The 12,414-nt window shown below is 33.6% G+C and overlaps 1 protein-coding gene across 1 annotated transcript in view; it reads left to right on the top strand.

The window, feature by feature from the left end:
- LRRIQ1 (leucine rich repeats and IQ motif containing 1) overlaps positions 1 to 12,414 on the top strand; it is a 195,320-nt gene that overhangs the window by 99,673 nt on the left and 83,233 nt on the right. The window contains exons 20-22 of the mRNA XM_044228184.1: positions 348 to 443; positions 670 to 752; positions 9,792 to 9,893. Coding sequence (XP_044084119.1) covers positions 348 to 443; positions 670 to 752; positions 9,792 to 9,893 — 281 coding nt within the window. The remainder of the gene's footprint in view (positions 1 to 347; positions 444 to 669; positions 753 to 9,791; positions 9,894 to 12,414) is intronic.

The raw sequence follows: 12,414 nt of genomic DNA, 5'->3' as shown, positions 1-12,414 counted from the left end.
GTGAGGTAGTTTCCTTAAAGCAACAACAAAAGTGTCAGTGAAATAATGTCATTAATGGTTGTAAACAAGTGAACTTTTAAATACTACTATATAGGTAGAGATAAGGATTAGAATAAAAATTCCAGTGCCGCATTTCTTTCGACAAAAGGATTGAAATATGCTTCAAGTAATTGAAATGTAAACATTTTAAATTAATGGCAGACTTTTATTACTTTTCAAGATAAAGTTTTTCTGTAAGTTAAATGGATTTTATTTCCAAGTTTGAGACAACATAAACAGCTTGTAGTTTTAAAAAGTGCTGATATACTTGTGTTGATTCAGTTAGTATAGTTTTTTTCTATTGCCAGATCACAAAATGGGACTTTATCCTGGACTCCTGAATCAAAGACCAGCAGAAAGAGTTTGCTAAAAACTGAAAAAGAAGAAAAAATTTCAAAAGAATGGTATGTGGTCTATTTTACACTAAAATATGAAGAAATTGAGAGACTTTTAAGTGTTCAGGGCAGTTATTTTTCAAGACTTTATGAATTATTTTTTAAGAAACTATGCATGTTACAGATTCTTAAATGGGAACCTATATAGTTCAGATATGTATGTTTATATGCATATAGATATATTAATATGGTCTGGATAGTTGTTTTGCCTTTATTAAATTTAATCTTTTAATAGGGGCTTTAAGGATATTGCTACTGCTCAGCAAATGTTGAAGAGAGCACAGAAGATGAAGTCAAAGAAATTAAGGAAAAAATTAGGTGGGTGATGAATGCTCTTTGAATAATAATTTTGTGTCTGATATTGAAGATAAATTCTTTTAAAATATTATTTCCCAAATCATATTTAATAATACTTAATAAGAACAGAAATAAAATTTACAGATATGAGTATATATAAGGTAATAATTCTGAAAACTTAAAACGTAACAAGAATTATGTTATTACATTAAATGATTGGTTATGCACTTAAATTCTTATCTTCACTTCCCCCTATTTCTTATTTATTTTGTTATTGATAATTCTGTCTATTGTGCACTGAGGATTATGGTGTAATTTATTTCTAAATTGGTTCACTTTGACAAATGTTGATTCTAAAGAGTGCTTCATGTGCTTATTCCTTTCTGTGTTTTTAAATTGCTTGATTGTTTGATAAATTATTTCTATAAACTTGTTAGCTTCATGAATATTAGCTGTGAGGGCTTCACAGCTTCACTTTTTGAAAGAAATACAATGTATATATTCAGGATTATGCTGAACTTGGGAAATGTTCAGAAGTATCCTTTTTTCTATCCCATTTGATTCTTCAAATCATTTGCTTCTTTGGATACCTGTAATCATTTTAGTATCATTACTTAATAGCAGAGTAGTTTATAGTCTCAGGGCATAAAATAGCTCGCCATTATGACTTTATGTCTATGATTAAAACTACTTAAAATTATTTGCATATTGTATATAACTTAGCATTTACTTGTAATTTTATATTTACTCATGGACTCATAGGTTTAATATAAGTAATGTGACCTCTTTTTAAAAGCTGTTTTGAGTTTTTCTTGTTCAACAGCTTCTTAATTTACAATGATTTTGACATCAGTAAAATGTTTTCATAAAAGTACCATTAGTCTTGAGAAAAACAGAGAATCTATTTTATAGTTCTAGCTTATATAATTATTCAAAGAAGCATTCAGAAGATTAATTTTTCTTTATTAATTTTCCCACTTATTATTTTAATCATTAATCCATAGAATTTAAAAAATGTATATATATATATTTTTTTTAAAAACAAAAATAAAAATAACCAAAATACCACTGGTTTCCAAGAAATAGCTGATATTTTTTGACATAGCACTTTATTGATAAATTCTTGATGATTTAATTTTATATTCACAAATGTTCAACTTTACTTTTTTAGTGTTATATTAGTGACACCCCTTATCTTTTGAGATAATGTGGTATTTTTCACTGCATATGTCAGGTTTGAGAGAGTGAAATTTTAGGCATTTTTAAAGAAAATGTGAATATGTGCTCTATTCAACTTTCTTTGTGCTTCCCATACTCCTGTGATGTAAACTCCTGTTAAGTTAATCAGAACTCAGTTAACTGAGTACTATCTCAGGGAGTAGTAACAAGGGAAATAGTAACTCCAAACTCTTAACAATAGTGGGTGCAACAAACATTCTATAAGTAGCTGTTTTGAGAACAACGAAAGTTTCTGAAGCTCCTGGGGGAAGTTCAAATATCAGAAGTGGCTTAAGTACTGATTCAGCCGAAGTTCAACAAATAATTATTACTTATTTATGTTCAATAGTTATTTTTTAAAGATATTTACAATGTTTGTAATAGTTTCTGATAATGAAGCTAAAGCAAAGTTTATTTTGTTAAACTCTGTCTCTTGAAATATATAGGTCTTTTTTGCTAATTCTTATAACTAAGGGATTTTCGTTGTTGTTGAGCTCATTTTTAATAAATCAGCACAATAAATAATAGATTTTAGCAAAAATTTTAATAAGGAATTTATGTTCATACATAAAAACCAAATCATTGTTTTAATGGACAAAAGTTAGACATAATCATCATCAGGCAAAAATTAAGCCCATTTTTATCTGTCACAAGGTGGCATGGTAGGGTAACAAATGTAAAAGGACAAGCAGACATACAAGTTAACAACCACATCTTAAATTTAACATTTTGACAATAGTCATTATGTGTATCTGTTGGGTAAAAATCCAAAATGGCAGCTGTATAATTTTTTATAGGGATCATTACTTTAATTACATGATTGTAAACCAAATTGCATTCTTACTGCTGTGGGAGGTTTTATGTCTCTGTTACGTTTTTGTTTTACTTTTGTTTGATCAAAATATTAGATTGATAAAATAAAAGCAAATTTTTTCTTTAAAATTTGAATTCTGAAATGTCAAACTTAATGATGACCTTTTAAATTCTTCTCATTCTTTTTCTCTACTGCCCCCTCACAACATATATTCAGAATAGAAATATCCAAAGTAAGGTTAAGGATGAAGTCATGATAAAGAAAATCAGTAGGATCCTCTCCAATTATGATACTTTAATTTCTATTGGGCTAATAATGTAGCACTTATGTCACTTTGTATCTGTGACTGAATCATTTAAGACTCTGTACTTCTGGTTTTCTTCTTACAGAAAAAGAACTTTCTAGTATCTTTCCTGTTTACATTTCAATATGTGAACTTACTTAAATCTGCCTAAAATAATGGCCATAATTTTAAACTTTTACTTACTAATAAATTAAAATGATATTTTAGATACTTAAACCTTAAAAATTTGCTAGTAATATACATGGAGATAGATCGATTGATCTATCTATATCTTGTATGGCTAACCTGCCAACTTGAAAATCGTAAGCCACCAGAGGGCAACATTGTCCTTAAAACTGCTGGAGACTAGCCATCTCTGGGGGTAGGGGGTAGGGAGGGTGGAGCATCAGAGAAGAGAAACTTAATTAAGTGGAATCAGTTAAGATCTCCAGTCTAACAAGGCTTGTGGGGGTGGGGCATAATTACACATATCATGGAAGCTTTAATTCAGATTTCTCCCATGAAAAACTTTAGCACAAGTTGCTTAGTTGCAAACACATACTTCCTGTTTGTATCTTACACATGTATTTATTAGCCAAGGGGTATGAGTCCGCATAGCAATATTTGATTTAAGATGAGAATAAAAACAGGACAAAGGCAGAGGGTTAATTATTTAAGAAAGCTGCAGATAGAGGAAAAATACGACTGAGTTTGCTGATTAGTGAAGAAGAAGGGGGCCAGGGAGACATATGGTATAGGCAATCATCAGGGGAGACTCAGTATTGATGACTTCTATTGGGATAAATGAGGCCATCTGCTTTAAACAGAAAAAAACAGGAGGAGGACAGGAAGTGGGAAGAGGAATTGCTTGGAAGCCATAGGATGAAATCTAAATTTGTGGGGAGTTATATTTACTCAGTTTGAGTTTGTGTTCTGACTGTTGTTATCCTTAGTAAGTTATTGCTTAATAAATATGATGGACATAAGCATAAACAGGTAATGACTGGTCTTGTTTTTATGGGGTTTTATTTTGTCTTTTTGTTTTTACTGTTGCCTCATGAACAGAAATAATTTTAGAACCTGGTGATCTGTGTTAGAATTTAGCAGATACCTAGGGAAGTTTAAGGTTTATAACTGCAGTGGAGAGCATTGCTGGTTTATTGAAAACACGAGTCAATAACCTAAAAGTAGTGAACATAACTGGTAGAAAGATGGAGAGGAACAGGATGGGGAAGAGAATAGATGCTTGGGGTGTATGTGGAACTCTCCTTAGGATGAATTCTGAGTATAGGGGTTTGGGTAGAGAGCAATGATAAGAAGTTTGAGGGGTAAGAATATAAGGACAAAAACACAATATGATTTTCCAACATTTATCATATTTATACATGTTACATTTCAAATTTCAGACAGTGAAGAAAGAGTAGAATGAAGCAAACAAGGTTAATTTAGTTATAAAGGTAGGACCACAACTAGGGATAAGAATTATCTTGCAGCTGTTTATAATATCTAAAATACACTCAATACATATTAAGCATTTAATAAATACTTGTTTATTTTATTTCAGTGATGAAAATAGCTTGAGACTATGATGTTAACATTGAGTTATAGTCCAGAATGAAGCCAAGTAGAAAATAAGTTAGGCTAACTTTTTAATATGAATTGAGTACTTCATGAGCTATAGCAAAGAGATCAGGTTGCAAAATGATAGGATAACTAAACAATGAGTGTTAAGGATCGAAAGGGAAGAGTATAGACAAAACTGTGGCAAAATAAAGTTTGTTGATGATTTATTTTGTTTATTTCAGTGATTTCCAAAAATAATTAATAAGAATTTTGATCATATGTGCTTTCAACAAAACAATAATAAAGGCGATTTAAATAGTAAGATCCTGGAGGGCTAAGACTCTCCTTATTCCCCACTGAATTCCCAGAACCTGAGAGATACCATGCCTGCCATATAGTAGATGTTCAATAAATAACTATTAACTAAGTCAGCAGTAAATTAGATAAAAGTCACTAAATGCTTTTGGTTGTGTGTACGTGTATGACTGGGTGTGTGTATTGCAGTCATTTAAGTCTTTGTTTCTATTTGGCAAGACAAATTTAAATTAGTAAATAGCACTCCTTAGAAAAATGGAATATGGGATGCCTAGGTGCCTCAGTTGGTTAAGTGTCCAACTCCAGATTTCAGCTCAGGTCATGATTTCAGGGTTGTGAGATTAAGCCCCGCTTTGGGATCCACACGGCGTGGAACCTGCTTAAGATTCCCTCTGCCCCTCCCTTTCTGGCCCTCCCCCTGCCTTCGGCTCAGGTCATGATCCCAGCGTCCAGGGATCGAGTCCCACATCGGGCTCCTTGCTCGGCAGGGAGCCTGCTTCTCCCTCTGCCTCTGTCTGCCTATGCTTGCTCTCTCTCCCTCTCTCTCTGACAAATAAATAAAGTCTTAAAAAAAAAAAATTCAAAAATAAATAAATAAATAAATAAAATGATGAAGTACATCTAGTCATCCAGCCTTGACTTATAACTTATTTTACAGCACTACTGTACTTGTATGTACTTATACATACAAAAATGGATAATAAGGTTTTTATGTATGAAGTTAACAAGAGTATCAACCAGTGAGCTAATATTAGGACTCTAGAAACTGAAAAGGGATTATACAGGGGATGAAATAATTTTAAGAATATTCTAATGCCTATATAGGTTATGTTACTTAAATGAGATAATGAAGTACAGAGTCATATGTGTAATAGAAACTCAGCTTCCTTATGGGTTTCTTTAAATATTTTATAAAAATGTATTTAAAACCTATTTCCCAGACACTGAGCAAGTCATACTGGGAAATAAAAGATTTTAAAAACTGCAACACCATCCTCCCATTGATGATCTCAAAGGAGTAGATTTTTTTTTCCCCCAATTTATTTATTTTCAGAAAAACAGTATTCATTATTTTTTCACCACACCCAGTGCTCCATGCAAGCTGTGCCCTCTATAATACCCACCACCTGGTACCCCAACCTCCCACCCCCCGCCACTTCAAACCCCTCAGACTGTTTTTCAGAGTCCATAGTCTCTCATGATTCATCTCCCCTTCCAATTTACCCAAATTCCCTACTCCTCTCTAACGCCCCTTGTCCTCCATGCTATTGGTTATGCTCCACAAATGAGTGAAACCATATGATAATTGACTCTCTCTGCTTGACTGATTTCACTCAGCATAATCTCTTCCAGTCCCGTCCATGTTGCTACAAAAGTTGGATATTCGTCCTTTCTGATGGAGGCATAATACTCCATAGTGTATATGGACCACATCTTCCTTATCCATTCATCCGTTGAAGGGCATCTTGGTTCTTTCCATAGTTTGTCGACTGTGGCCATTGCTGCTATAAACATTGGGGTACAGATGGCCCTTCTTTTCACGACATCTGTATCTTTGGGGTAAATACCCAGGAGTGCAATTGCAGGGTCGTAGGGAAGCTCTATTTTTTTTTTTTAAAGATTTTATTTATTTATTTGAGAGAGAGAGACAGTGAGAGAGAGCATGAGCGAGGAGAAGGTCAGAGAGCGAAGCAGACTCCCCATGGAGCTGGGAGCCCGATGCGGGACTCGATCCCGGGACTCCAGGATCACGCCCTGAGCCGAGGCAGTCGTCCAACCAACTGCGCCACCCAGGCGTCCCAGGGAAGCTCTATTTTTAATTTCTTGAGGAATCTCCACACTGTTCTCCAAAGAGGCTGCACCAACTTGCATTCCCACCAACAGTGTAAGAGGGTTCCCCTTTCTCCACATCCTCTCCAACACATGTTGTTTCCTGTTTTGTTAATTTTGGCCATTCTAACTGGTGTAAGGTGATATCTCAATGTGGTTTTAATTTGAATCTCCCTGAGGGCTAATGATGATGAGCATTTTTTCATGTGTCTGATAGCCATTTGTATGTCTTGATTGGAGAAGTGTCTGTTCATATCTTCTGCCCATTTTTTGATGTGTTTGTCTTTTTCATGTGGGTTGAGTTTGAGGAGTTCATTATAGATCCTGGATATCAACCTTTTGTCTGTACTGTCATTTGCAAATATCTTCTCCCATTCCACGGGTTGCCTCTTTGTTTTTTTGACTGTTTCCTTTGCTGTGCAGAAGCTTTTGATTTTGATGAAGTCCCAGAAGTTTATTTTCGCTTTTGTTTCCTTTGCCTTTGGAGACGTATCTTGAAAGAAATTGCTGTGGCTGATATCAAAGAGATTACTGCCTATGTTCTCCTCTAAGATTCTGATAGATTCCTGTCTCACGTTGAGGTCTTTTATCCATTTTGAGTTGATCTTTGTGTATGGTGTAAGAGAATGGTCGAGTTTCATTCTTCTACATATAGCTGTCCAGTTTTCCCAGCACCATTTATTGAAGAGACTGTCTTTTTTCCACTGTATATTTTTTCCTGTTTTGTCGAAGATTAATTGACCATAGAGTCAAAAGCATTTGACAAAATCCAACATCCGTTCCTGATTAAAACGCTTCAAAGTATAGGGATAGAGGGAACATTCCTGAACCTCATCAAATCTGTCTATGAAAGACCCACAGCAAATATCATCCTCAATGGGAAAAAGCTTGCAGCCTTCCCATTGAGATCAGGAACAAGACAAGGATGCCCACTTTCACCACTCTTGTTCAACATACTATTAGAAGTCCTAGCAACAGCAATCAGACAACAGAGAGAAATAAAAGGTATCCAAATTGGTAATGAAGAAGTCAAACTCTCTCTCTTCGCAGATGACATGATTCTTTATATGGAAAACCCAAAGACTCCACCCCCAAACTACTAGAACTCATACAGCAATTCAGCAGCGTGGCAGGATACAAAGTCAATGTGCAGAAATCAGTGGCTTTCTTATACACTAACAATGAAAATACAGAAAGGGAAATTAGAGAATTGATTCCATTTACTATAGCACCAAGAACCATAAGATACCTGGGAATAAACCTAACTAAAGAGGTAAAGGATCTATACTTGAGGAACTATAGAACACTCATGAAAGAAATCAAAGGAGTAGATTTAAATGTATAAAACTGATTTTGTAATGCAATAAAAAACTACCACAGGCTGTACTCTTTACAATAAACTTGTCCCTTGACATGTCTACTTGACTATATTTTTGGGGGTTAGCGTAGATCTTATTTCACAGTGATATTTCCAGGGACTATCAAAATCAAGTGATTTTTTTTCCCCATCTAGAATTACTATTTTTCTTGCTTCTTATTATTATCCCTTTGCAACTTGCATTACTGTAAGTTTTAATAAATTTAAGGTTGCAATCACAATGTTTTAGAATGAAAGGATATTGAAAATGTAGCACTCTTTATGTGCCCCTGATGAATAAAATTATCTTTTTGTGTGAATTGAGCTAGATAACTCTCCTAAATATTTTATATATATTATCTAATCTTGATAATAATGAGGAAAGCTCAGTGGGGAGTCTGCTTCTCCCTCTCACTCTGCCTCTCCTCCTGCTTGTGCTCTCTCTGTCTCTGTATCTCTCTCAAATGAATAAATAAAAAAAATCTTTAAAATATTTGTTATTTTTATTGATGTCATGTTGAATTCATATAGAACTACCCAACTCTTAAAATACCTTAGGTCACATATAATTATGAGGTATGCCCAAATATTGACAACTATTTTCCCTAATCTTGAGAAATATAATCTCTGTGAACCATGTAAATCATGCTTAATAATGATAAATTGTTGCTAGACTAATGGAAATATTAGGTATCCTCATGCTTGAAAAATAACTTTTTGACTACTATTCTGCTTTTCTAATTAACATTCTAAAAATATACTACCTTAGCATTTAATTAAAATATATAATTTGGGATTTATACTATTTAAATTAAATTAAAATTTAATTTAAATTTAAATTTTCCATTTAGCATATTCAATTATATATTGCATTAGATACTAGTTAAGCAAAGATTCTTAAAGTCTCCTTTTGCAAGATAATGTAAGATATTAAGAAAATGTATGCTGCCTTAACTAGTGGTTTCATGTTAACCTACTTTAAATGCATAACTTTCTGCTTTTTCTTCTATCCCCTGTTATGTACATCACTATTTTCTTTTCTTACAGTTCTTCAACAAACACAAACTGCAACTGCACCAATCCCCCATTACCAATAAATCATAGGGTTCTGTGTTTACAATCATCCTATTAATTTCATAAAATTAATAGATTTAGAATGCTCTTGGCTATAAAATGTATATAGAACAACTTCTTTGTTATATAAGATTTTAAGGCAAAAGAGAAACCATTAATTTATTTGTAGAATTAGTGAAATGATCTTTTTTCTATTTCTTGTCTTATCATTTGTCTTGCTTACATCTTCTTTCCAGCTCCTCAAATGCAGAGGAGAGAAAAGTAGAGTATATGATTTTTCCTGTAATAATACCTTTTACCTACTATGCATTTATGGAAATTTTTCTTTATTCCAGCAGATATATTTAAGAATTAAAGAAAGGAGCTATAATAATAAATAGTAAAGCAATTTTTCAAATAAAAATGCCATAACTAGAAAATTTTATTGTAATTTTTTCACATTACTAGTATTTCTGTTCTTTATATTAAGTATTAGCTATGTACTTAATCAGATAACCAAAAGTGTATGAATGATTTATTACTATTTAGTATCATAAAAATTTATAGCCACTTCAGAGAAGGAATTAGCCATAGCTGAACTTTTGTCTTATCTTGCTTTTTGTCTAGATCCCATGGTTTGCCTAGCATTATTAAAAAACAATGAAAATAAAGTTTCTGTTACAAAATCACCAAAGATGGCACAACCCAGAAGAGATGGTTACTTTGAAGGTATGGTATAATCATAGATATGTAGAAAGGTTTTAGATGAAAATGGAGTATGGAATTGTTGAATCACAATATTATACACCTGAAACTAATGTAACACTGTATTTTAACTAACTGGGATTAAAACAAAAGGCTTTAAAAAAATAAGGGATACCTGGGTGGCTCAATCAGTTTATCAGCTGCCTTTGGCTCAGGTCATGATCCCAGGGTCTTGGGATCGAGTCCTACATCGGGCTTCTTGCTCAGTGGGGAGTCTGCTTCTCCCTCTGCCTCTGCCTGCCACTCTGCCTGATGATCTTGCTCTCTCTCTCTCTGACAAATAAATAAATTAATTAATAAAATCTCAAAACAAGTAAAAAAATAAAGAGATTTATAGGATTAAAAGATGAAGATGAAAAATTATATTTAAAATAAAATTTTTGGGGGGCGCCTAGGTGGCTCAGTGGGTTAAGCCTCTGCCTTCGGTTCAGGTCATGATCTCAGGGTCCTGGGATCAAGCCCCACATCGGGTTCTCTGCTCAGCAGGGAGCCTGCCTCCCCCTCTTCCCCCCTGCCTCTCTGCCTACTTGTGATCTCTCTCTCTCTCTGTGTCAAATAAATAAAATCTTTAAAAAAAAATAAAATTTTTAAATCCTCAATAGTCCTAAAGTACACATGAAAAAATTATATATAAAATATAATTAATAAAAGTCAAAATGCAGTTCTTGGAGCTAAAATACTAATTTAGTGCATTGATTCATTCACATAGTAGTTTAGTATTTGTATCAGTGCTTATATAACTTTAAATTTCTTACATTTTTATGTGAAAGTCTTATAAAGCTGTTTCATCATATAACTAATTGTATTTAAATTTTATACTATCAGTAGAAGTGAACTCATGTGGAAAGGATAGTCTAATATATTTACTTCACTGCCAATATATACAAATTGCATTATATATTATAAATTAAACTTGAATTTTAAATACTTTACTATATTTGAAGCCTGTCCTACTTACTTTTGGGGCAAAGGATTTACACATCAAAAGGGCAGATTAAACTCATAACCGGCAAGGAAATTGAAGCAGTAGTCAAAAATCTCCCAACAAACAAGAGTCCAGGGCCAGATGGCTTCCCAGAGTAATTCTGCCAAACATTTAAGGAAAAATTAATACTTTTTCTCTTCCAAAAAATAGAAGTGGAAGGAACACTTTCAAACTCATTTTATGGGGCCCAAATTACCTTGATCACAAAACCAAAAAGACCCCAACAAAAAGGAGAATTACAGACCAATATCCCTGATGAACACAGAAGCAAAAATTCTCACCAAAATACTAGCTAATAGGATCCAATGGTACATTAAAGGGATTATTCACCACAATCAAGTGGAATTTATTCCTGGGCTACAAGGTTGGCTCAATATCTGCAAATCCGTGTCATACACTACAATAATAATAAAAAAAAGGAAAAGAGCCATGATACTCTCAATAGATGCAGAAAAAGCATTTGAGAAAGTACAGCCTTGTACATCAATATCATCAAATCCATCTATGGAAAACCCATAGTGAATATCATTCTCAATGCGGAAAAAATGAGGGCTTTTACCCTAAGGTCAGGAACATGGCATTGCTGCCCACTATCTCCACTGCTATGCAACATAGTACTAGAAGTTCTAGCCTCAGCAATCAGACAACAAAAAGAAATAAAAGGCATCTGATTTGGCAAAGAAGAAGTCAAACTCTCATCTTTGCAGATGATATGATACTTTATGTGGAAAACCCAAAAGACTCCACCCCAAAACTTCTAGAACTCATACGAGAATTCAGTGAAGTGTCAGGATACAAAATCAATGCACAGAAATAAGTTGCATTTCTGTACACCAAAAACAAGATAGAAGGAAGAGAAATTAAACAGTTGATCCCATTATAATGGCACCCCAAACCATAAGATATCTCGGAATAAATCTAACCAAAGAGACAAAGAATCTGTACTCAGAAAACTACAGAGTACTCATGAAAGAAAATGAGGAAGACACAAAGAAATGAAAAACATTCCATACTCATGGATTGGAAGAACAAATACTGTGAAAATGTCTATACTACCTAGAGCAATCTACACATTTAATGCAATCCCTATCAAAATACCATCAACTTTTTCCAAAAAAATGGAACAAATAATCCTAAAATTTATATGGAACCAGAAAAGACCCCAAATAGCCAGAGGAATATTGAAAAAGAAAAGCAATGCTTCTGGCATCACAATTCCAGACTTCAGCCTCTATTATAAAGCTGTAATCATCAAGATGGTATGGGACTGGCACAAAAACAGCCACATAGATCAATGGAACAGAATAGAGAGCCCAGAAATAGACCCTCAATTCTATGATCAACTAATCTTCAGCAAAGCAGGAAAGAATGTCCACTGGCAAAAAGACAGTTTCTTCAACAAATGATGTTGAGAAACAGCTACATGCAGAAGAATGAAACTGGACCATTTCCTTATACCACACACAAAAATAGACTCAAAATAGATGAAAGACCTCAATG

The sequence above is a fragment of the Neovison vison genome, chromosome 12, assembly GCF_020171115.1.
Source record: "Neovison vison isolate M4711 chromosome 12, ASM_NN_V1, whole genome shotgun sequence".
In the NCBI taxonomy this organism is placed as follows: domain Eukaryota; kingdom Metazoa; phylum Chordata; class Mammalia; order Carnivora; family Mustelidae; genus Neogale; species Neogale vison.
The sequence above is the reverse complement of the archived record's forward strand: the minus strand, read 5'-3'. Positions and strand labels throughout refer to the sequence as shown.